Raw genomic sequence first — 27,205 nt, 5'->3', positions numbered from 1 at the left:
CCCTAAGATCCGACAGGTGTAATTGAATTACACTGTCGGATCTTAGGATGCAATACCTCGGCTGCCGCTGGGGGAAGTGCGCGTTGTAAACCAGCGTCGGGTATGCAAATTAGTAGTTACGGCGATCCACGCCGTTTTTTCGCGTTCGCTACGTCGCTGCTAGTCTAGTTTCCCGTCGAAAAGTTAGTCGTCGTTTTAGCTGCCCTAACTTTACACAGCCCACGTATGTGCTGTATAAAGTATGGCCGTCATTCCCGCGTCGAAATTTAAAAAAGTACGCTACACACGTCGCCGTTCGAAAAAATGACGTCACTTCGCGCAAAGCACGGCGGGAATTTCAAAAACAGAGCATGCGCAGTAGGTCCGGCGCGGGAGCGTGCCTAATTTAAATGGCACATGCCGCTTTGAATTACGCGGGCTTACGCCGGAGGCCGCCGGCGTAAGTTTTCATGCAAGTGCTTTGTGAATCAGGCACTTGCAATAAAAACTTGCGGCAGTGTAACGTATCTACGATACGTTAATGCCGCTGCGATTCTACGTGAATCTGGGCCTCTAACGTTTGCACAAACCAACCAATATATATACGCGTATTGCGATTTTTTACCAAAAATATGTAGAAGAATACATATCGGCCTAAACTGAGGATTTTTTTTTTACTTTTTTAAATTGTGATATTTATCAAATCAAAAAATATTGTGTTTTTTTTTCAAAATTGTCGTTCCTCTTGTTTATAGCGCAAAAAATAAAAACCACAGAGGTGATCAAATACCACCAAACCAAAGCGATATTTGTGGGCAAAAAAAAGGACGCAATTTTTTTTGGGAGCCACGTCACACGACCCCGCAATTGTCATTCAAAGTGCGACAGCGCTGAAAACTAAAAATTGGTCTGGGCAGGAAGGGGGTGAAAATGCCCTGTATTGAAGTGGTTAACCTTTAAAATTATCACTCTTTCATGTTTGTGTCCCATAGACTTTAACAGTGTTCATGTGTTCGAACAAATTTTTTGCCTGTTTTTCTGCTGCGAACCGAACCGGGGGTTGTTCGGCTCATCCCCAATCAGAATAAATCCATTAGCTGGTTTATAATCACAAATAAAAAAATAGGGATGAGCCAAACACTCCCCATTCAGTTCGCACCAGAACATGCGAACAAACACAAAAATTGTGCGAAAATGCAAATACCGTTAAAGTCTATGGGACACGAAGATTTTAAAGGATTATATGCAAGTTATTGCCATGAAAAGTATTTGGGGACCCGGGTACTGCCCCAGGGGACATGTATCAGTGCAAAAAAAAAGTTTATAAAAATGGCCGTTTTTTCAGGAGCAGTGATTTTAATAATGCTTAAAGTGAAACAAAATATTCCTTTAAATATCGTGCCCGGGGGGTCCCCTTAAGTCTGCCTGTAAAGTGGCACATCTTTATCATCTGTTTTACCGTGCCGCAGAAAAATTACATTTCTAAAGTAAAAAAAATGTCATTCAAAATTGCTCACGGCTGTACTGTATTTGTCATTGACGCACGCCTCCTAGACCCACAATAGGGTGCATCCCCGCTTTTAGGCTTCCAGAAGTAAACAGACGTGCGCCCAGTGGCCTTTAAAAGGGGCTTCCACTGTCAAGATCTTTGCGGTTTGATCTGCAGCTTATCCTGAGACTTGATCCTGAACCTACACCTGATCTCATACTGACCCGGTTCTCTGACCCTGCTGCTGTCTCCAGTCCTGACCTTTGGCTTCCTTGATCTTGCTCTGTTTACCTGTCTGCCTGATCTTCTGTTGCCAAAACCAGCCTGAACTCTGACCATTCCTTGCCTGCTGCGTGAACTGATCCTTTGTGTATGACCTGGCTTGCCTGACCCCTCTCCTGCCTGCCGTCTGCACCTGCGTGCACCTGCTCTTCCCTGGCACACCAGCATCCAGCTGACCTGCATCCACTGACCTGCATCCAGCTAACCTGCATCCGCTGACCTGCATCCAGCTGACTTGCATCCCCAGCACTACAGCCGGCTCCAGCCTCTCTTGCTGGTCATCGTCTCTGGTCTCAGAGAACTCTCATACCTCACAGGCACTCATACCTCACTGTGCTCCTACGATCACTGTCTCAACCACAGTGATCCTGGAACCAGGGCTGTCTGGGAGGTCTCCCTCCGCACGTCAGGCTCATCTCCAAGGTACGTGTCAGTATTGCTGGATCCTGGCAATATAGATAAACAAAAACGAGGAAAAAATGGGCCTGGGTCCCCCCCCCCCAGTTCATACCAGGACCTTTGGATCTGGTATGGATATTAAGGGGAACTCCACGCCCCCAAAAAAAAAACAGCGTGGGGTCCCCCCAAAATCGATACGGGTAGCCCCGCCCTTGCCTATATAAATCGCTGTCACTGCAAAAAGACAGCAAAAAGGGGGCTTCCAGGGTTTCTGGGACGAGGGGACCCCGAAGCACCCTCACCATGTTGAGGGCAAGCCCTCCCCATGTTGAGGGCAATCGGTCAGGTATTGCTCAGGAGGGGGGTGCTCGCTCGTTCCCCCTATCCTGGCATGCCAGGCTGCTTGCTCGGATAAGGGTCTGGTATGGATTTTGGGAGGCACCCCACACCAATTTTATTTTTAAATTTGGCATGGAGTTCCCCTTAAAATCCATGCCAGACCCAACTGGTGGAAGAATTGCCCAGGATACAAAGTAAAACACACAGGTAACCTCAGGTAGAAATATAGGCTGCTCTGGAAAAAGACAGTGGGTTAGATTCACGTAGAATGGCGTTTCTTTGTGCGGGCATAACGTATCCTATTTACGTTACGCCTCCGCAACTTTTACAGGCAAGTGCCGTATTCTTAAAAGAAAGTTGCGGCAGCGTAGCGTAAATAGGCCGGTGTAAGCCCGCCTAATTCAAATTGTGAAGAGGTGGGCGTGTGTTATGTAAATTAACCCTGACCCGACGTGATTGACGTTTTACACAAACGGCGCATGCGCCGTCCGTGGAATTTCCCAGTGTACATTGCTCCCAAGTACGCCACAAGGTCGTCATTGGTTTCGTAAATGACGTCCAGCCCCATTCACGGACGACTTACGCAAAGGACGTAACTTTTTAAAATTTTGTTGCGGGAACGACGGCCATACTTAACATTGGTGCGCCGCATATACGCCTCATATAGCAGGGGTAACTTTACGCCGGGAAAAGCCTAATATAAATGGCGTAAATGTACTGCGTCGGCCGGGCGTACGTTCGTGAATTCGCGTATCTAGCTGATTTACATATTTCGGCGCGTAAATCAGCGTACATGCCCCTAGCGGCCAGCGTAAATATGCAGTTAAGATCCGACGGCGTAAGAGACTTACGTCGGTCGGATCTAATAGAAATCTATGCGTAACTGATTCTATGAATCAGGCGCATAGATACAACTGGCCAGACTCAGAGATACAACGGCGTATCTGGAGATACGCCATCGTATCTCCTCTGTGAATCTACCCCAGTGTGGTTGTTTTTAAGGAGCACAATTCAACGATACTTAAAACAAAAAAGGTGTAACTGAGCTGCCAGAAGGAAGCCTTTACTGTGCCAATGCCACAAAAAAGCCCAATGAGGAGGCATGTCAAGGTGTTGTTGGGCATATTGTAACCAGGCTTTTTTGTGGAACTTGTGCAGTAAAGGCTTCTTTCTGGCAACTTGACCATGCAGCTCTTTTTTGTTCAAGTATCATTGTATTGTGCTACTTAAAAACAACCACACCATCTTTTTTCAGAGCAGCCTGTACTTCTCCTGAGGTTACCTGTGGGTTTTTCTTTGTATCCCGAACAATTCCTGTGGCAGTTTTGGCTGAAATCTTTTTTAATCTACCTGACCTTGGCTTGTTATCAAGAGATCCCCAAATTTTCCACTTCTTACTAAATGATTGAACAGTACTGACTGGCATATTCAAGGCTGTGGATATCTTTTTATATCCTTTCATCTTTGTAAAGTTTCATTACCTTGTTACGCAGGTCTTTTGATGTTTTTTTTCTGCTCCCCATGGCTTAGTATCTAGCCTGCTTAGTGCATCCACGTGAGAGCTAACAAACTCATTGACTATTTATACACAGACACTAATTGCCAGAGTATGCAAACTTTTGAGCACAACTGTATATATACTACAAGGTGTAATTATATATATATATATATATATATATATATATATATATATATACACACACATACAGACGTATATATATATATACATATATATATACACACACACACACAGACACTAAACTGCCTGCACGCCAGTAACCAACCTGCCTCTAGCTAACGTTTTTCATTCATAAATACTATATACGACTGCAATGTAAGCAGCCTTATATAGTGTGGGGCGTGGACTCGCAGTGCAATATGCGGCGTTCTGCAGCACTGGAATTTGCCACGAATGCCCCATAATGTTCGGGATTTGAGCATGCTCGAGTTGAACTTACGTTTTGACTCGAACATCGGGCTCATCCCTAATAAAGAATATAAAAAAAGCGGCCTACGCAGATGACCTTCTTTTCCTTCTATCTCAAACACATATTTCCATCCCTAATCTACTTAACCCATTAAGTCAACAGAATGGCACAAGGGCGTACAGGTACGTCCCCTTTAAGATCCCAGCCGTGGGTTGCAAGCGCACCGCTGGCGGTGCGCTCGCGACCTGGTCCGAAGATCCATGACCGTGCCCAAGGGACCTGAGGACCCGATCGCCGCCGGTGTCCCGCGAACGGGTCGCAGAGCTGAAGAATGGGGAGAGGTAAGTGTAAACAAACCTTTCCCCGTTCTTCCTAGTGGCATGTCAGTGATCGTCTATTCCGTCATAGGGAACGATGATCACTGACGTCACACGCACAGCCACGCCCCCTACAGTAAAAAGCACACACTAGGGCACACTTAACCACTACAGCGCCCCCTAGAGGTTAACCCCTTCACTGCCAGTGTCATTTTTACAGTTATCAGTGCATTTTTTTAACCACTTAAGCCCCGGACCAAAATGCTGCCTAAAGACCCAAGGGGTTTTTACAGTTCGGGACTGCGTCGCTTTAACAGACAATTGCGCGGTCGTGCGACGTGGCTCCCAAACAAAATTGGCGTCTTTTTTCCCCCACAAATGGAGCTTTCTTTTGGTGGTATTTGATCACCTCTGCGGTTTTTATTTTTTGCGCTATAAACAAAAATAGAGCGACAATTTTGAAAAAAATGCTACATTTTTTACTTTTTGCTATAATAAATATCCCCCAAAAACATATATAACATTTTTTTTTTTCCTCAGTTTAGGCCGATACGTATTCTTCTACCTATTTTTGGTAAAAAAAATCGCAATAATCGTTTATCGGTTGGTTTGCGCAAAATTTATAGTGTTTACAAAATAGGGGATAGTTTTTTTGCATTTTTATTTATTTTTTTATTTTTTACTACTAATGGCGGCGATCAGCGATTTTTTTCGTGACTGCGACATTATGGCGGACACTTCGGACAATTTTGACACATTTTTGGGACAATTGTCATTTTCACAGCAAAAAATGCATTTAAATTGCATTCTTTATTGTGAAAATGACAGTTTGCAGTTTGGGAGTTAACCACAGGGGGCGCTGTAGGAGTTAGGGTTCACTTTGTGTGTGTTTACTAGTGTAGGGGGGTGTGGCTGTAGGAATGACGTCATCGATCGTGTCTTCCCTATAAAGGGAATGACGCGATCGATGCGCCGACACAGTGAAGCACGGGGAAGCCGTGTTTACACACGGCTCTCCCCGTTCTTCAGCTCCGGGGAGCGATCGCGACTATAAACGCCGTCGTCCCGGATCGCTCCTGAAGCCACGGGGACCGCCGCATGTACGGGGGGGGGGTCCCGATCGGACCCCCGACCCACGTCAAGCAGAGCACGTATATATACGTGCATGTGCCTGCCTGTGCCATTCTGCTGACGTATATGTACATGCGGCGGTCCTTAAGTGGTTAAGCACTGATCGCTGTAAAAATGACAATGGTCCCAAAAATGTGTCAAAAGTGTCCGATGTGTCTGCTATAATGTCGCAGTCACGATAAAAATTGCTGATCACCACCATTAGTGGTAAAAGAAAATATTAATAAAAATGCCATAAAACTATCCACTATTTTGCAGACGCTATAACTTTTGAGCAAACCAATCAAACGCTTATTTCGATTACCAAAAATATGTAGAAGAATACGTATCGGCCTAAACTGAGGAAAAGAACTTATATATATTCTGGGGATATTTATTATAGCAAAAAGTTAAAAATATAGAATTTTTTTCAAAATTGACGCTCTATTTTTGTTTATAGCGCAAAAAAAATTAAACGGCAGAGGTGATCAAATGAAAATATAAAAAAGCCGCGCCCAATAATTTAAGTGAAAGTCTATAACACTCAGCAGGTGATATGGATGATTAAATCCCATAAGACATTGTTCATATATTGCGGATGGAAACTTCAAAGTTGGTTCATGTGTTGGGATAATGGCTGATCATAAGCTCCAAACCACCAGGTGACATGCATACAGTCAGTGCCAGCCCTCCACCGTAAATAAGAGCAGCTTACCAAATGGCAAGCCTTTAACACAATTGGCTATAGCCCAGCCACGGCCTTTAAATCCCCAGGTCACATAGTTGGAAAACTCTGTCACTAAAACAGGATCCCAGGCTCAGGTGTTTGTGATAAAGGGTTGCGGTTCAGCCACAAATAAGCCCATCAGCGGAACAACAGCAGTCAAGTGATCCCAAAAGCATGTAGCGGAAGATAGAAAGGGACGCAATAGCGTAATATCGCAGGGTACAACAATTTATTAAAAGCAGTAATGTACTTACAGCATCAAGGTTAAAAAACAGCATATAGTGAGTAAATTAGTAAAAGCCGGCCGGCTTGAAGGAGCCCTCCTCCTTGGCGTGGTGACGTCACTGGCGCAGCCTCCCAGACGCGTTTCGTCACTAATTGGACGTTATCAATGGGGGTTGATTGGGGGTTAATTGATAACGTCCAATTAGTGACGAAACGCATCTGGGAGGCTGCGTCAGTGACGTCACCACGCCAAGGAGGAGGGCTCCTTCAAGCCGGCCGGCTTTTACTAATTTACTCACTATATGCTGTTTTTTAACCTCGATGCTGTAAGTACATTACTGCTTTTAATAAATTGTTGTACCCTGCGATATTACGCTATTGCGTCCCTTTCTATCTTCCGATACATGCTTTTGGGATCGCTTGACTGCTGTTGTGTCGCTGATGGGCTTATTTGTGGCTGAACCGCAACCCTTTATCACAAACACCTGAGCCTGGGATCCTGTTTTAGTGACAGAGTTTTCCAACTAAGTGACCTGGGGATTTAAAGGCCGTGGCTGGGCTATAGCCAATTGTGTTAAAGGCTTGCCATTTGGTAAGCTGCTCTTATTTATGGTGGAGGGCTGGCACTGACTGTATGCATGTCACCTGGTGGTTTGGAGCTTATGATCAGCCATTATCCCAACACATGAACCAACTTTGAAGTTTACATCCGCAATATATGAACAATGTCTTATGGGATTTAATCATCCATATCCCCTGCTGAGTGTTATAGACTTTCACTTAAATTATTGGGCGCGGCTTTTTTATATTTTCATGTATTTTTGTATATCACACGTTATCTGCTGCCTGTAGTCTTTTGTTGTAGGAGCGTGGTTTTTCTGTTTTCCAGAGGTGATCAAATACCACCAAAAGAAAAAAAGGACGTTAATTTTGTTTGGGAGCCATGTCTCATTACCACGCAAATGTCGCAGTCGCTTTAACATCGCAAAAAGGAGCCTGGTCCTTGACCACTAAAATGGTCTGGGGCTTAAGTGGTTAACCCCCTTAGCGGTAAACCCGAGCGTGACTCGGGGTGGGTTTTCAATGTTAGGATCGGTATCCCCGAGTCAAGCTCAGGGTGGATGTGCAGAGTGTGCTTACCTGATCGCTGAATCCACAGGCAAGTTACTTACCTTGTCCCTGGATCCAGCGATGCCACCCTGCTGTGTGAGCGAGCGGGTCCTCCTCGCTCGATTCACAGTGTCCCAGTGTGCCGCCGATCTCTGTTCCCTGCGACGTTATGACGCACGGGGGCGGAGAACGGCGCCAAATTAAAAAAAGTAAACAAACACTATACATACAATATACTGTAATCCTATAGATTACAGTACTTATGTAAAAAATACACACACCCCTTGTCCCTAGTGGTCTGCCCAGTGTCCTACATGTACTTTTATATAATAAAAACTGTTCTTTCTGCCTGCAAACTGTAGATTGTCCAAAAGTGTCCCTTTATGTCAAAAATGGTTTTAGATCAGCTAGAAAACAGCGATAATAAATTATAATCACTTGCAGAAATGTGCGATAGAGATTTGTGGGGAAATTCGTCATAAAAAAAAAAACGTAATGACAGCGACAATTCTGCAACTGAGCAAATTTCAGTGATTTTGAGTTGATTACATTATTGAATAATTTTTATTATAATTATATTATTATTTGTTATAATTATTTATAATTATTTATTATATTATAATTTTGTTTTTTAAAAAAATTTCATACCCGGGATGCCTACAAGACTCTTGTTTGGTCAGATTTAAGTGAGTTATTCCTAAAAATTACAGGCCTACAGTACAAAACACCAAATTTCCTTGCAAAATAATTGTACCGCTTTTGGTACGTAATTCCAGACAGAATCATACCACCAGGGAGGTTAAGCTATTCAATCATTTAATTATATCTTTAAAACCAATTATACTAAATTAGAGACCCTAAAATGTATCCCTACCTACAGAAGCTTTAGGTAAAACAAAACAAAGCTGCTTTGTTAGATGGGAAAATGTTGCCCGCAAATATTTTAGGCATATGTATTACCCCAAAAATACAGGACCTCTACAAGCAAAACTTTGTCCCACTGCTTTTAAATATTGAGACAGATCTTAAGTATTGGCAAACTAAAACCTTCTCATTGTTAGTAGGGAGGCCTTGGTTAAGATGACCATACTCCCAATATTGCTTTAATGTACGAACGCGCTCCCGATTAAACTCCCAATTTCTTTAAAAAACTTCAACAAATTCAAAGAGCTTACATCTGGGCTAATAAAAAATGCATATCACTTTGACCTAATCACACGCTCTAAAGAACTTGGAGGTATGCGTCTCCCAGACTTTAAAAGATATTACTATGCCACTTTAATAACACAAATAATTGAATGAAACTGTCATGAGGCAAACAAAGACTGGGTAAATCTAGAACAGTTATACACAGACATCCTGTTAAGATTCCTCCCCTGGATAATGAAATCCTACTATCCTAAACAGATACTGATGCACCCCCTCATTGCAGCACATAATATCCAAACTACATAACCTAGCTAGCACACCAGGTCCTCTAACTCCAACTTCAAACAACCCAGAATTCATACCAGGATGGAATACTGATATAATTTCTAAGACAAGCAAAGGTACCACCCTAATTGTTTCATTGTTTACAGGGGGGGGAGTGGTATTAAACATAAAGGAGAACTGGAAGAATTATATGGAAATATTGGTATTTCATACTGGACATACTTTTAACTCCAGAACTTCTACTCGTAAACAGAAATCCCAATTTTCTAACCGACGTACGCAATTAGAAGAGGAGTGTCTCAGGGGTTCTGAAATTCGTAAAACACCCTCTCTGGCTTACTCTTGGCTTCAACTGGAGCACAATGAGACCCCAGTTAACTTCAAAACTCTCTGGGAGAAAAAGAGCTTGACATGAAATTCACGGAAGAACAGTGGTCCAAAGCTTGTTCTTCAGCACGTAAATGCTCCATCAGCACAAGAATGCAAGAAACTTCTTAAAAAATTCTAACTCATTGGTATGTCACACCAGAAAAGCTAAAGAGATGGTTTCCAAACACAAGTGACGAATGCTGGAGATGTGAACAGGATAAAAGAACGATGCTCCACTATAGTATGGTGGCAATGTCCACAGTTAACCAGTTTCTGGAATCAAATCAAGTATGTAATTTAATTTACAATATTACTAAAACAATAGTAAAGCTCACTCCTGCTTATTGTCTGTTAAACATCTCCTCATACTATGAAACAATATAAAGAGAACCTATTGAGACACCTCTTAGGTCGGGTACACACGGACAAACATGTATGGTGAAAGCGGTCCGTCGGACCGTTTTCACCATACATGTCTGCCAGAGGGCTTCTGTACGATGGTTGTACACACCATCGTACAGAAGTCCGCGCGTAAACAATACGCGGGGCGTGTCCGCGGTGTCGCCGCGTCGATGACGCGGTGTCGCCGCGACAATGACGCAGCGACGTGGGCGGCCCGCCTTTAAAATGCTTCCACGCATGCGTCGAAGTCATTCGACGCATGCGAGGGACGGCGGGCGCCTGGACATGTACGGTAGGTCTGTACTGACGACCGTACATGTCCGAGCGGGCAGGATTCCAGCGGACTGTTTTAAAACAAGTCCAGGAATATTTGTCCGCTGGGAAAAGGCCCGGCGGGCAAATGTTTGCTGGAATTCGGCCCGCTCGCGCCCACACACGACCAAACATGTCTGCTGAAACTGGCCTGCGGACCAGTTTCAGCAGACATGTTTGGTCGTGAGTATGGGGCCTTAAATGCAGACAACATTTTGATCCCGAAGTACTGGAAACAAACCTCCACTCCCTCCATAAAGGACTGGTTACGGGAAGTTGATGGGGTTTACTAGATGTCAAAAACTCTAAGCATGTCAGATAACAGATTAATGAATTACCATACAACCTGGCAACCGTGGTATAGCTTCACCCTTTTATATATATATATATATATATATATATATATATATATATATAAAGATGGACACCTAACTGCCTTTGTTGGTAAGCCATAGCCTGTGATCAATGTGACTACCGCAATAACTGTGGTCCTGTTTCTTTACCCTTCAAAGTACTTTAAGTAGCTACTGCTTTTATTGTTTGTTTGTTTTTTCTCTTTTCTTTCCTTTCACATACTACTTTAAACACCCTTTTATTGTATGAAACCACACATGTATCTTATCTGATCATTCATTTATTTCCTCCTAATGTAAAAAGTGATACTAGTGTTTAAAACTTGAATCTATTGATGAATATTTGTTGACATATTTAGGACATATGACTTTTTCCAACTCCTTTATGTTATGTACCTTTTTGTACAATAAACTCAATTGTTTAAAAAAAAAACATTATTTGAACAAGAAATTCGTAATGCTCTATAAACTACTAAATAAACTACATTCATTGTATCCTTTTCCAACCGAATAATAACAATATGGAATGTGGCATGGTCAAGGAGTTGCAGATGAATTGGTTGCTCTTTAGAGTATCTACTGCTGACTCTCATGAAGCATCCATACGAAAAACAAAAACAGAATAGATTAGTGCTGTTACCTCCTTAAATAAAAGCTTCCATATTGGAGTAATTTCTACTTCTATTGTGTTTGGTCCACACAACTGTTGCCTACAAGTTTAAAAATAGGAAAGTAATGAAAAAGAAAGCAACAAAAGCAATAAACAAAATAACTTGCATAAAACAGTTCTATCAATAAAACTTTAAATTATGCTGTTTTGTATATCAGCATATGTCTAATTTCTGTCATGATCTTGCAACTACACATCCCAGTATACATTATCTTTGATTAGTATGTATGTTCATCATGGAAAAGAACTACAGGCAATATTTGAAACCAACAGACTGGTCAGTTAGCTGCTGTACATTTCTCTGTCTAAGGTTTGTATGTCAGTGACCCAGAAGTTAAAGAATTATGACACCTGGGTTATTAACCTGACCTTATTCTTACAAGGTATGAGTTCACCTTAGTGATCCACTTTAACCAGACTAAATTGTTTGTTGATATTTAATACACAAGAAAGGATCAACCCAATTAGTGCCGGTTCACACAGGGGCAACCCGACATACAGCGCGACTTTGCAAGGCGTCTTCAGCGCGACTTGGAGCAACTTACAATGCGACTTGAAGTTGCCTCCAGGACAGGCGACTTTGGCTGTGGCCAATCACAGAATAATCAGCTCTGTGGGAGGGAGGGGTTTGCCTGAGTAAACTATTTTCTTTTCCTGTAAAGTTGCCTCAGTTAAGATGTGATCTGACTTTGGAGGCAACTTCCATTGAAATGTATGGGTACACGTTGCCTAGAAGTCACCTTGAAGTAGTACAGGAACCTTTTCTGAAGTCGGAGCAACTTCAGTAGTGTACATTAAGCTGGCTCTCATTCACTTCAATGGAATTTCTCATGTCGGGCGACTTGGGGGCGACACATGTCGAATCCCAAGTTGCTGTAGTGTGAACCGTCACTTATATTGTTTGTCTATTGAACCTAATTCACTATTAAAATGTATAAAAAATATGTAATTAACGCTATTAACACCAAAATAAATGCAATTTCAGTGATACAGAAGACATTGTCACAGGTACAATGGCTTGTGTATTTAGGACATTCCAGTTCCAGAGTTTAATATGAGTGTTAGAGATTGTGGCCTGGATTCACATACATCGGCACATATTTATGCCGGCGTAGCGTATCTAATATACGCTACGCTGACGCAGGGCAGAGAGGCACGCACCAAATTCACAAAGCCTCCGCTGCCCAAACTGCGTTGGGTTTCCTTTGCGTAAGCCGTCGTAGGTGGAAGTGGGCGTGAGCCATGCTAATGAGACGGGTTTTAGAGTAAACATTGTTACTTGGGCCTGATTCCTGTGGTGATTGGGCTGGGGACTGCTGAGGGGGTTGAGGGGGATACTGTTTTGCAGAATGCTTACGCGGATCCTTTCAATTTTGTTCACGAAATGGTCCGATAATTCATTGCAAAGTTCTTGGGTATCAGAATTGGGGGGTATCAGAATTGGGGGCTTCAAGACAGGCTGGGTTCATGGACTGACTAACCAACTTGAAGAGTTTGCGAGGACGGTTTAGGGCATTGGTGATGATCTTGGAGAATTTTTTTTTTGGCTAGGAAAATTTCTTTGTGGTATTTCTTTGTTGTTTCGTTGTACATGGCGCGGTTTTCGTCTGTGGTTCTTCTTTTCCAAGCTGCTTCCGCTCTTCTATGTTCTTGCTTAAGGGACAATAGCTGGTCGTTAAACCAACTGGAGTTGTATTTACGGATACAGGTTTTACGTTTAGGCGCTACCAAGTCGGCTGACTGCAGTAGAGCTGTGTTTATGGCATCCAGGGTTTCAGTGGCTGATTGATGTGAAGGGATCGTTTTTATTTTATTTCCTAGTATTGTTTTGAAGAGCTCCGAATGGAGCTTTTTCTGAGATCTGGTCCAGTGCCTTGTCACTGGTTTCGGCGTTTTTGTTAAAGGGGTATTTTTGGTAATCATAAATTTGATTACATGGTGGTCTGTCCATGGTAATGACTCATTTTCCAGAATTTTTACTTCCAGATTTTGTCTGAAAATAAGATCGAGGGTGTGCCCAGAAGCATGTGTGGGCCCACATACTAGTTGCTGCAGACCTAGTCCTTCCAAGTGGTCAATGCAGGCGATGGCCACGGGATCCTGTGAGTAGTTGGCCCAAAGGTTGAGATCCCCAAGCAGCAAAAAATGTTTGCTGTTTAGTGTATAAGTGAACAGAAATTCTGTCAAAGATGTGAGAAACTGCGATTTTGGACCCGGTGGTCTATAGCAGAGAAGGATATGGACAGTCTCCTGTGAATTTGTTTGAAGTTGTAGGGAGAGAGATTCCATGAATGGAAGTGTGTTCTGAAGGACTGGTTTAGTGATCGAGAGGGAACTTTTATGGATCACTGCCAGGCCTCCTCCTCTTTGTCCTATTCTGTTTTCTGTTATTGTGCGATAGTTCTCAGGCACCAGTTCGTTGAGAATGGTGTTACAGTCAGCTGTGAGACAGCTTTCGGTAATAAAGAGACAGTCTAAATCGCATTGTAGGATGAGATCATGAATTTCTATTCGGTGTCTTACTGCTGATCTTGTATTGACCAGAGCGCATGATATGGGCTTTGGTTTGGCTAGGCAGGTGTTGTGTTTGACTGTCGATCGATTCTCCACAGTTGTTCAGTCCTTAAGACTTTTTTGGTGTTGGCCGCAAATTTTGAGGCCAATGGCTTTAGTCCCCAAATAGTTGCTGGCGAGTACCTTAGTTTTGCCATAGTCACTGACGCACTGGGGGCAGAATGCCTATAAGGGGGGGGGGGGCTTTGCAGTAGTGCTGGGAGTGATGATTCACAGAATCCCAGCTCCCTGATTTTTGATCCAGAGGAAGGCGAAAAAACCCTGTCCGAGCTAAGCCAATGTGCCGTGACGGGGGGAAAAAATTCCTTCCTGACCCCCACGGGGCGATCGGACATGGCCCTGAATCAAAATGCTGCAAAGAGCCAAGGTGGTGACTTCGAGGGGGGGCAGGGGGGGTTTACCAACTTGTAGTTATTGCATTGTGGCTTGAGTCAGGAGAGAGCGGTAGGTGACCCAATTACAGGGGGTAGCACGCTGGTACCTGGTGGGGAGGTGCGGGGGGCCACTCGGCCGTGGCGACGTGGCAGGGGGGGCCCTACCTATCTACATCCCATGGGCCACACGTCCTACTCCTAGGAAGCGTGCGCCGGTAGCTACTGGAATGCAGTTCTTGCCCTGGGGAAGAGTCTCGCTTTCAGACACAAGCCTGAAGTCAGGAGGCTGGAGGGTGGGGGGGCCCTACCTATCTACATCCCATGGGCCACAGGTCCTACTCCTAGGAAGCGTGCGCCGGTAGCTACTGGAATGCAGTTCTTGCCCTGGGGAAGAGTCTCGCTTTCAGACTCAAGCCTGAAGTCAGGAGAAAAAAATGACACAAAGTCTAGGTGTACCAAGATGGCCACCAGCTGAGATCAGGCCCAAGCCAGGGGCTATGAGTCTGGGGGACTGCAGCATCTGCGACAGGAGGCTCAGGGGTAACTGGGGGGGGTACTAGGGATCCTAGCTTCAAGCTTGTTCTTGGTCAGGCACTTTTGTTCTAAGAATGCACTTCTGGTCAGAGAATCCACATGTGAAGCCACCATCAACTGGGAGCCAGCTCATATGGGAGTTTGTACAGACACTTTAATACTCACCTCTGAACGCCTGTGAACAAACACACACCTGTGAACAATTAAACCCTCCCCTTCATTAGCAGAAAGGGAAAAGAAAAAAGCGGTTTAAAAAGTGTCAGAGAAAAAGAGGGAAAAAAAATCAACCAGCCCATATGGTTTTCATTTGCAGGCTTTGCAGCGGACTAAAGAGGAAGTAAAACCCATCAGGGTTTACTTCCCTTTGAACAAGGGGGCCCCCAGATCCCGGCCCCCCAATGTAAATGGATAGGGGTACCCCTACCCATTCACAAAAAAAAAGTGTCAAAAAGGCAAAACTACAAAAAAATGTTTTTGACAATTCCTTTTTTTCAAAAGGAAAAAAAGTGTCCAGCGATGTACATCCATTGTCAATCAAGCCTCCCAAAACACACCTACAAGATAACCACTGCCTTGCTAAAGAAGCTGAGGGTAAAAGTAATGGACTGACCAAGCATTTCTCCAGTCTTAAACCCTATTGAGCATCTGTGGGGCATCCTCAAATGGAAGGTGAAGGTCTCTAACATCCATCAGCTCTGTGATGTCGTCATGGAGAAGTGGAAGAGGACTCCAGTGGCAACCTGTGAAGCTCTGGTGAACTTCATGCCCAAGAAGGTTAAGGCAGTGCTGGTAAAATAACGGTGACAATTATTCTATTTTGTAGCCCTTTCAGACATTTTGTCCAACACTCAGGTACCACATCTCCCATGGGCTGATCTAGGTTCTTGGTGCTGTTCCCTGTTGGTGGCGTTGGTTATCGTCTGGCTCGGGAGCTGTGATGTGTACAAGGGAGGTTTTAATACTTCCTGCTTTCCCCCCTGCCCTGTCTGGACAGGCGAGGCCACCTACACATTGGCGCAATGTGACTATGCCTACCGTGCAAGGTCCGTGGTTGCAGCATCAGCTCGTTATTGCGTGGAATGTCAGCATGTGTAACTTGGGGGCGTCTGTGCAGGCGCTTCCCCATTTGGCAGTGAGCGACATTCACGTTTGCGTGCCTTGTCACACACATGGCATTGGAGGTGGAGCTCACTGGGCCCTCTGGGTATATACCGTAAATTGAGGGCTAGTCATAGCTGGGATCTGTTTGTCACTTCCTGTTTCCTGTTTCCCTCACATGCAGCCGTTTCACTTCATTCAAGGTGAGTCCACACTCCTTGATGGATGCTAATCATCCATTCACTCCTTTCACATTCGAGCACTCAATTTTAGCATGGTCTGCCATAAATATTGTTTCACACATTATTATGTTCACTCTCATGGTTCATCCATGCACACACCACTATACATCCATCTCATTTCACTGTCTTCGAATTTCCAAGTCCATCTAGCTTTGAACAACATTGATTCATACACACACACTAATATATATATATATATATATATATATATATATATATATATATATATATATATATATATATACACACACACACACACACACACATACAGTGGGTACGGAAAGTATTAAGATCCCCTTAAATTTTTCACTCTTCGTTATATTGCAGTCATTTGCTAAAATCATTTAAGTTAATTTAAGTTCATTTTTTCCTCATTAATGTACACACAGCACCCCATATTGACGGAAAAACAGAATAGTTGACATTTTTGTAGATTTATAAAAAAATAAAAATAAATGAAATATCACATGGTCCTAAGTATTCAGACCCTTTGCTCAGTATTTAGTAGAAGCAACCTTTTGATCTAATTTTGGGAAAGATGCAACAAGTTTTCCACACTTGGATTTGGGGATCTTCTGCCATTCCTCCTTGCAGATCCTCTCCAGTTCTGTCAGGTTGGATGGAAAACGTTGATGGACAGCCATTTTTAGGTCTCTCCAGAGATGCTCAATTGGGTTTAAGTCAGGGCTCCGGCTGGGTCATTCAAGAACAGTCACGGAGTTGTTGTGAAGCCACTCCTTCTTTATTTTAGCTGTGTGCTTAGGGTCATTGTCTTGTTGGAAGGTAAACCTTCGGCCCAGTCTGAGGTCCTGAGCACTCTGGAGAAGGTTTTCGTCCAGGATATCCCTGTACTTGACCGCATTCATCTTCCCCTCGATTGCAACCAGTCATCCAAAAAGTTCTATCTTGGTCTCATCAGACCAGAGAATCTTATTTCTCACCATCTTGGAGTCCTTCAGGTGTTTTTTTTAGCAAACTCCATACAGGCTTTCATGTGTCTTGCACTGAGGAGAGGCCACTCTGCCATAAAGCCCGACTGGTGGAGCGCTGCAGTGATAGTTGACTTTCTACAACTTTCTCCCATCTCCCGACTGCATCTCTGGAGCTCAGCCACAGTGATCTTTTGGGTTCTTCTTTACCTCTCTCATCAAGGCTCTTCTCCCCCGATAGCTCAGTTTGGCCAGACAGCAAGCTCTAGGAAGGGTTCTGGTCGTTCCAAACGTCTTCCATTTAAGGATTATGGAGGCCACTGTGCTCTTAGGAACCTTAAGTGCAGCAGATATTTTTTGTAACCTTGGCCAAATCTGTGCCTTGCCACAATTCTGTCTCTGAGCTCTTCAGGCAGTTCATTTGACCTAAATAGTAAAACAACAAGTCCTCAAAGTCTTGCAAATTACTAAAGCAGCACTAATTGTCACTCCTCTAACGTGACTATTCTTTCTTATAGCTCACAAGAGCAATGGAAGATAGAAGATGTGTCAAAGTCCAGGTAAACCCACACGTGCTTCTAGACTACGAGGTGCTCTCCACTGCAAGTGGCTTCTACTGTGTGTCACACACCCCTGTTGAGTTTATCAGGCACTGACAAAGTAGTATATTCAATCGTCCTCCATATCCAGACTGTAGTCAATCCCAAAAAACTCTCCCAATCGTTCTCTCTTTTGCCCTTACTGTGCTACTTCTGCCTCCATCTTTGATTATGGCAACTTCTAAACAATGGCACTTTGCCCACCTCAGAGCCTCTAAATCTATGGACCAATCCAGGTAGCTGTCACTGGGCACACAGTGACCCCTGAGACTGAAAGGACATGCTAGACTATGGACTGGAAGGCTGCTGCAAGTAAGCGCAGAACTCTTTCTATTTATAGCCAATCAACGACGTGCCAACGACACAACGAGTATCGTTGATTAACTGCAAATCAAAAGTGTTCTGCCCTTACTTGCAGCAGCCTTCTGGTCCATATTCTAGCATGTCCTTTCGGTCTCAGGGTCACTGTGTTCCCGGTGACAGCTACCCGGATCGGTCCATAGATTTAGAGGTGTTCTATTTTAATATTTTGTTGATAACCCTTTACTGGCAATGACTGCCTGAAGTCTGGAACCCATGAAATTACCAAAGACCAGGTTTCCTCTTTTCTGATGCTTTGCCAGGCTTTAACTGCAGCTGTTTTCAGTTGTTCTTTGTTTGTGGGTCTTTCTGCCTTTAGTTTTGCCTTCAGCAAGTGAAATGCATGCTCAATTGGGTTAAGATCACATGATTGACTTGGCCATTGCAGCATATTCCACTTCTTTTTGGATCATTGTCCATCTGCACTGTGAACTGCCGTCTAATCAACTTTGCTGCATTTGGCTGAATCTGGGCTGATAGTATATCTCTAAATACCACAGAATTATTTGGCTGCTTCTATCTTCTGTCACATCATCAATAAACACCAATGACCCAGTGCCACTGAAAGCCATGCATGCCCATGCCATCACACTGCCTCCACCATGTGTTACAGATTACGTTGTGTGCTTTTGATCATGTTTCTGTTCCAAGCCTTCTCCACTTCTTTTTCTTCCCGTCATTCTGGTACAGGTTATTTTTATTTCATCCGTCCAAAGAATGCTTTTCCAGGACTGGTCTGGCTTTTTTAGATTGTTTTGGGCAAAGTCTTTTCTATTCTTCAGGCTTATGAATGATTTGCACCTTGTGGTGAACCCTCTGTATTTGTGTATTTGCTCTCATGAAGTCTTCTCTTGATTGTAGACTTGGACAATGATACGCCCACCTCCTAGAGAGTGTCCTTCACTTGTTTGGATGTTGTAAATGAGTTTTTTTTACCATAGAGAGGATCCTGTGATCATCCACCACTGTTTTCTTCCATGTACGTCCAGGCCTTTTTTGATGTTGCTGAGCTCATCAGTGCGTTCTTCTTTCCTCAGAATGTACAAAACTGTTGATTTTGCCACTCCTAATGTTGCTGCTATCACTCTCGTTTCAATTGCATGGACAGCTCCTTTGAAAGCATGATGTAGGTTCACAGCAACAGATTCCAAATGCAAATACCACACTTAGAGTCAACTCCAGACCTTTTACCTGCTTAATTGATGAAGAAAAAAAGAAGGAGTAGCCCCCACCTGTCCATAAAACAGCTTTTAATTCAATTGTCCAATTACTTTTGACCCCTTGAAAAAGGGTGCTGGCTATTAAGAGCTGTAATTCCTTAACCCTTCATCCGATCTGAATGTACATAGCCTAAAATTAAACCTGAGAGTGTGAAGTTTCAGCCCATATCCATTATATAACTATAGCTTGAATATGTTTTGCTAAACACCTGGAAAAAATAAAATTGTGCCTGTGTCCAAATATATATGGACCTAGCTGTATGTATTTATGTTTCAGTTGACATTTGTAATGGGAGATACTGGGAGATCTTTGGTGACACATTCCCCCACCCCCGGCCATGTCTGCCCCCCGTTTGTGCTCTGTTGGGTTTGTTTTTGCCTCTGCCTCCTCAGTTTTATACCATGATATGTGTAATGACATTTTTTACTGAATGTATAATTTCAGTGGCTTGGCTATGATTCATGTTTATGTTTGCATGACAATTTCAATACATTTTGAGACTGCATTTACTCTGTCAATTGTTGGCTAATAGGGATGAGCCGAACACCCCCCCGTTCGGTTCCCACCAGAACCTGCGAACAGACCAAAAGTTTGTGTGAAATTTAGAAAGTCTATGGGACTTGAACGTTTGAAATCTAAAGTGCTAATTTTAAAGGCTAATATGAAAGTTATTCCTAAAAAAAAGTGTTTGGGGACCTGGGTCCTGCCCCAGGGGACATGTATCAATGCAAAAATCTGTTTTTTCAGGAGCAGTGAATTTAATAATGCTTAAAGTGAAACAATAAAAGTGAAATATTCCTTTAAACTTCGTACCTAGGGGGGGGGTGTATAGTATGCCTGTGAAGTAGCGCTTGATTCCCGGGCTTAGAACTGTCCCTGCACAAAGTGTAATTTCTGAAGGAAAAAAAGTCATTTAAGTCATTTAAAATGAATTTTCGGCTCCTGGCACTTCAGAGAAAAGTCATTAAAAAAAAAAAAATCTCATAGCTGGACCCTGGCGGAGAGGAGATCAACCGTCACAGGATACAGACGATTTTTATTTATTTTTAAAAAAAAAGGACTATTTGCAGGGATGAGGCCCTTGTCCCCATCAACATGGGGACATGATGCTTTGAGGGGTCACAGACCCCCAAAGCATCCTCCCAATGTTGAGGGCATGTGACCTGGTACAGTTCAGGAGGGGGGGCGCTCTCTCGTCCCCCCCTATTTTCCTGCGGCTGGCCAGGTTGCGTGCTCGGATAAGGGGTCTGGTGTGGATTTTTGGGGGAACTCCACGCCATTTTTTTTTAATTTAGGGTGGAGTTCCCCTTAAAATCTAAACCAGACCTGAAGGGTCGGGAATGGATATTTGGGGGGAACCCCACGTCATTTTTTTAATCAAATTGACGGCGGGTTCCCCTTAACTGCTTGCCAACCAGCCGCCACAGTTATACAGCGGCAGGTCGGCTGCGCAAGATCACGTAGCTATACGTCATCTCGCGATTCAGCCAATAGGGTCGCGTGCGTGCCGCCTGATGCGCTCACTCCCCGCTCGCCCCTGGTCCCGATGCGTGTGCCAGGCAGGCACTATCACCGCCAGGCACCCACGATCGCTCATTATAGAGCGAGAACCGGGAGCTGTGTGTGTAAACACACAGCTCCCGGTCCTGTCAGGGGGAGAAATGCCTGATTGTCTGTTCATACAATGTATGACCAGCAATCTTTTATTTCCCCAAGTCAGTCCCACCCCCCCTTCAGTTAGAACACACACAGGGAACATAATTAACCTCTTCCTCACCCCCTAGTGTTAACCCCTTCCCTGCCAGTGGCATTTTTATAGTAAAACAATGCATTTTTATAGCACTGATCGACAATTCATTATAGCCGCGAGTGATTTTAAATTTATTTTTTTCCTTCAGAAATTAAACTTTGTGCAGAGGCAGTTCTAAGCACGGGAAACATGCGCTGCTTCACAGGCATACTATACACCCCCCTAGGTATGAAATTTAAAGTAATATTTCATGTTTATTGTTTCACTTTAAGCATTATTAAAATCACTGCTCCCGAAAAAACTGAAGTTTTTAAAACTTTTTTTGCATTGATACATGTCCCCTGGGGCAGGACCCAGGTCCCCAAACACTTTTTAGGACAATAACTTGCATATTAGCCTTTAAAATTAGCACTTTAGATTTCTCCCATAGATTTTAACAGGGTGTTCCGTGGCTTTTGGAATTTGCCGCGAACACCCCAAATTGTTTGCTGTTCGCCGAACAGGCAATGTTCGAGTCGAACATGAGTTTGACTCAAACTCGAAGCTCATCCCTATAGGCTAACCCCATTCACCTCATTTAAAGTCCCGAAGCGATCGTCTGTTTTTTGTTGCATATATTGGGATGGAGGTGGTTTGCAGGTGACACCAGACCTTTTCCTTTTTGTCTATCATATGTTTATAGCTGTCTAAATTCCCGGTAAGAAGAATATCTCTCTGTAATTGTGTTGATTAACAATGTCACTGAAAATGCAAGTAAGGACTAATCCAAAATGAGTAATAAGCATACAGTTCAGGCCGAGCATCGGCGCTGCACAGTACATTCTAAGCCCTGATTGGCTGAAGCATTGCACTTGAGCGCTAACAAACAACTGTCAGTTTTAACCCTTCCCTTGTCTGTCCAAAAGGCAAAAGGAGTTTTGGCTTTAGATATACTTAAACAAGATATGATGCCTTTATGTCTTTTAAGGTATGGTGGCATGTGATTAGGTTAGGTAGTTATCCAAACCATGTCACTTATTTACTAAATAAAAATGAAGTATTAAGTGTTATAGTGATCTAAGGTAAATCTGTTGTTTGTGTCTGTGGTAAATGATTTATCTATGATGTTCGAGGCAGGAGTGATGAAATAGCTTCTGTACACAGCATACTATGTATACATATGTACTTGCCAACTCTCGCTGATTTCCAAAGACAGGTCCAAGTTTTTAAAGTCCATGGTATGTTATCATTGAAAATTATTTTACTGCATAGGTGATTTGATTGTCATTCAACAATTTAATTGAAAACACTCACACCAATATTTTTTCTGGAAACACGGTAATTCGAAAATGTTAGCTGCTAAGGAGATTTTCAGTAAGGTTACCACAAGAACTGTTGCAGAACTTTTAATACTATACAATGAAAATTTTCATGAAATGTTTTACTCATAAAATGTAATGTGAATGTACTTTGTACTTAGGGATCATGTACTTGTAGTTAGAGACCCTGTCATTTAAAATGTACAGAAAAACAATAAGGGACTAGAATTAGAGTGACCATGTTACAGTGTTTCTATAGTCATTTTTTTGGAGTAGGGAAGGCCAAATTATTTATTTAGCTGTCTGCACGCACTTTGAAAATGTCCCTTTATTTCCCTTCCCAGGGACATAGCAGGAAGTTAAAGGAAATCTCCTAAATGGAGGATCTCCTAAAGGGAGGATAATTCTCTCCTTAGACAGTTGTCTCTGGTACAGGTTATCCCATTAGAAGATTTGCCGTTATCTCTTTTCTGTGAATAACTATAACATTTTGAATTTCTTTTCATGTCCTTTCCCAATGACAATGGTCATATATGCAAAACCTTTGGGACATAGACGGCAATAAAAACTTGGCAGTGATTCTAACCCTTTGCACTGTCCAAAAATAAACATACCTGGAATGCTGTTCCTCGTGACTTAAACCCATTCTATATTTTTTATGAATACCAGAACATGACAGGTTTTCTTCCAGGACTCTAAACCAAATGAGAAAACACATTTTTACTTGATTCAAAAAAGATGTTGTTGACAAAAACACCACAATGAATATAATCTTACCCAGCTTTCTGAAACCTGGCTTCTAATGTATTCCAAACATAGCGGGTTTTTTGTACCCTGATGCAACGCACCTGCAAAGTTATTCAAAAATAAGTATAATACTCAGGAAAATATAGGTAGCTTGTAAATAGTACAACAGTGATATAAATACTTAAAACATATAAACTCTAGCCCTATATTGTTGTATATGCTTTTAGAGAGAAAAACTTGTGACTCAGTTTGAACACTGAGCTCAGTCTGCAGAGAATGATACAATCCATAAATTACTTTGACCTTGTTTCCTAAGTTGCTTGATCCTTAATATTCAGCACACCTCTTGATTTAAACATCCTTACCTTTGATATATACTTTATGTAACTACTTATGAATTAGCTACAACAAATAGGTAGCTGATCTGCAATGGATTGTGACTGCAACTATTGTACAACTGACACAAAGCCTATGTATACACACTTTAAAGTGGATTCAGTAAATGTCAGGCAACCAAACTTCAGGTAGCCTATTAGGCCTCGTACACATGACCGAACATGTCCGCTGAAACTGGTCCACGGACCAGTTTCAGCGGACATGTTCGGTCATGTGTACGAGGCCTATCGGACTGTTTTCCAGCGGACATTTGTCCAGCCGACCGTTTTCCAGCGGACAAAAATTTCTTAGCATGCTAAGAAACATGTCCGCTGGAAACCTGTCCGTCGGACATGTTCGTTCGGCCGAAAGCCCTTGCATGCGTCGAAGTGATTCAAAGCATGCGTGGAAGCATTGACCTTCCAGGGTGGCGCACGTCGCCGTGTCATCGTCGCGGCGACGGCGCGGCCACGTCACCGCGTATCCTGTCCGCGCGGATTTCTGTTTGATGGTGTGTACAACCATCAGACAGAAATCTCCAAGCGGACATGTCTGAAGAAAATGGTCCGGCGGACCGTTTTCATCGGACTGTCCGCTCGTCTGTACGGGGCCTTAGTCTCTCTAAAGGTTATTAACATCCAGAGGTCATCATCAACATGACAATTACCTGGGCTTAATTCAAGACCGGTTTGGTCAACATTTCTACAGTTTGAGTGTCAAACCACATTGAAGTCAATAGTTGCTGAATGTCAAAAACAACAATAGTGGCCATTTTCTAGGCTAATAGGAAAGGGTTTGTCAAACAAATGGCATGTTGACAGGACACTGCCACATGGAACAGAGCACATACGGTAAATGTTTTTAAAATTCCATCCAGTGGGTAGCATTAATTGTAATAATGCCTAAAATGAAACAACAATATTACCAATATGGCACTGCAATGTTTCCATTTTGCAAATTGCACAGTTTCCGAAAAGGAAACCATAGCTTTTTTACATCTTTTGGATAGCTTTGGGAAGGTTTTTTATAGTTCCCGTCCCCATTGGGAAGCTTTCGTTCTACATTCTGTCCCAGAGTCATAAGAATAAAGTGAGATCCCACCAAAGCTAGGGAAATCCCACATTTGACAGCTGTCACCATTGAGAGATTTCCCCTTGCCTCCTTTTGATGACAAACAACAATATTTGGATTTTATTTCAATGTTTTAGTGACAAGAGTCACAAAGTAAGGAAGAAAGGATGATTTTCCCCAGTGGGGATATATCCAACATTAAAATATCTTAACAACTTACTTGCAGTTCCACTTTCAATGAACTAAAAGGTACAGGTGAAACTCGAAAAATTTGAATATCGTGCAAAAGTTCATTTATTTCACCAATGCAACTTAAAAGGTGAAACGAATATATGAGATGGACTAATTACATGCAAAGCAATATAGTTCAAGCTGTGATTTGTCATAATTGTGATGATTATGGCTTACAGCTCATGAAAACCCCAAATCCACAATCTCAGAAAATTAGAATATTGTGAAAAGATGCAATATTCTAGGTTCAAAGGGCCAGATCCACAAAAGGGATACGCAGGCGTATCTACTGATACGCCGTCGTATCCCTGTTTCTATCTATGCGACTGATTCACAGAATCAGTTACGCATAGATATTCCTAAGATCCGGCAGGTGTAATACTGTAGTTTTACACTGTCGGATCTCAGGATGCAGTACCTCGGCCGCCGCTGGGGGCATTTCTCGTCGAAATTCGGCGTCGGGTATGCAAATTAGCACTTACGGAGATCCACAAAGCTTTTTCCCTTTGTTTTTTTTCCGTAAGTGTTAGCTTGCCGTCGCAAAATTAGGGCTGCTTTTACAAAGTGTAAACTTAGTACACCATGTAAAAGTAGACCCTTCTTTCCCGCGTCGCTGTCAATTTTTTTTAAAAAATTTATTTTCCCGCCGCAACTCTTTTTTTTTCTTTTACACCCGTCGCGATTCTCAAAACCCGGCGCAACGGAAAACCGCGCAAAGCACGTCGGGAAAATCGCGTCGGGAGCATGCGCAGTACGTCTGGCGCGGGAGCGCGCCTAATTTAAATGGGACTTGCCCCATTAGATTGGGCACGCCTTGCGCCGGACAGATTTAAGTTACACAGCTGCAAATTTCTAGGTAAGTGCTTTGTGGATCGGGCACTAACTTGGACAGTTTGCGGCAGTGTAACTTAAATGGGAAAAGTTAAGTTACGCCCGCTATTTGTGGATCTGGCCCAAAGTGTCCCACTCCAATCAGATTATTAAGCCATAACACCTGCAACCTTAAAATGGTCTCTCAGTCTGGTTCAGTAAGAATCACAATCATGGGAAAGACTGCTGACCTGACAGTTGTGCAGAAAATCATCATTGACACCCTCCATAAGGTTCAAAAAGTTTTACTGCGGCAGGTTGGCTCGGCTGCGCAAAAAATCACATAATATAATGTGATGTTGCTCTGTGGCCACTAGGGGTGCGCGCGCACTCCCCCTGCTCGCCCCTGGTGTTGATGCGAGTGCCCGGCCCAAACTGAGGAAAAAAATATTTTTTATATGTTTTTGGGGGATATTTATTATAACAAAAAGTAAAAAATATTTTTTTTTTTCGAAATTGTCGCTCTATTTTTGTTTATAGCGCAAAAGATAAAAACCGCAGAGGTGATCAAATACCACCAAAAGAAAGCTCCATTTGTGGGAAAAGAAGGACGTCAATTTTGTTTGGGAGCGCAAATGTCAGTTAAAATGAAGCAGTGCCGACTCGTAAAAAGTGGCCCGGTCAATGACCAGCAAAATGGTCCGGGGCTGAAGTGGTTAATACCATGTGTGCCTTTATTTAAACGGACAACAGCTGTAAAGACGGTAGATGCGCAAATATTATAAGTTAGAAACATAAATAAAATGTATTGATTATTCAGTATGGTTTATAGGAAGTAATAGGGCAAAGAAAACCCTTATGCCGCGTACACACGATCGGTTCATCTGATGAAAACGGTCTAATGGACCATTTTCATCAGACAAACCGATCGTGTGTGGGCCCCATCAGTTTTTTTCCCCCATCGGTGAAAAAACGTAGAACCTGTTTTAAAATGATCTGATGGTTAAAAAAACGATAGACAAAAAAAACGATTGTCTGTGGGGAAATCCATCGGTTAAAAATCAACGCATGCTCAGAATCAAGTCGACGCATGCTCGGAAGCATAACTGATGGTGTGTAGGCAAGACTGATGAAAGACAGCTTCATCGGATATCTGATGAAAAAATCCATCAGACCTTTTTCATCGGATGAACCGATCGTGTGTACAGGGCATTATTTTGGATTTCTAGTAACGTAGAAACAAAATCAAGGCCAAGGCCATCAGACAGCACTGACATATCTCAAAGCTCAAAAACAAGGGCCAAGGTCCTATGCATGTTTGGAATTATATCACAGTGTAATGAACTCCGATTTAGTTTGGCACGCTCTATGTTATGTCTAGCTGGCTTTCATCAAGTACATTATAACTAATAAAAACGTCACCTAATTTGTGACTAAATAGGAACTATTCTTCCAGTTACATACTAAATAATAAAACGATGTATTTTGATAAATGAAGAAAGTACCTGTAATTAATAGTTTTCAGTAGTGAATCACATTTAACTTTG

At 42.8% G+C, this 27,205-nt stretch overlaps 1 protein-coding gene across 1 annotated transcript in view; it reads right to left on the bottom strand.

Annotated features, from left to right (window-relative positions):
- LOC120936835 (probable cation-transporting ATPase 13A4) overlaps positions 1–27,205 on the bottom strand; it is a 177,865-nt gene that overhangs the window by 111,244 nt on the left and 39,416 nt on the right. The window contains exons 4-6 of the mRNA XM_040349541.1: positions 23,202–23,272; positions 23,039–23,119; positions 11,416–11,485 (exon numbers count right to left, since the gene is read on the bottom strand). Of these exons, the coding sequence (XP_040205475.1) occupies positions 11,416–11,485; positions 23,039–23,119; positions 23,202–23,272 (222 nt within the window). The remainder of the gene's footprint in view (positions 1–11,415; positions 11,486–23,038; positions 23,120–23,201; positions 23,273–27,205) is intronic.

This window comes from Rana temporaria, chromosome 4 (assembly GCF_905171775.1).
Source record: "Rana temporaria chromosome 4, aRanTem1.1, whole genome shotgun sequence".
In the NCBI taxonomy this organism is placed as follows: domain Eukaryota; kingdom Metazoa; phylum Chordata; class Amphibia; order Anura; family Ranidae; genus Rana; species Rana temporaria.
Note: the sequence above shows the minus strand (reverse complement) of the source record. Positions and strands in the feature narration are given on the sequence as shown.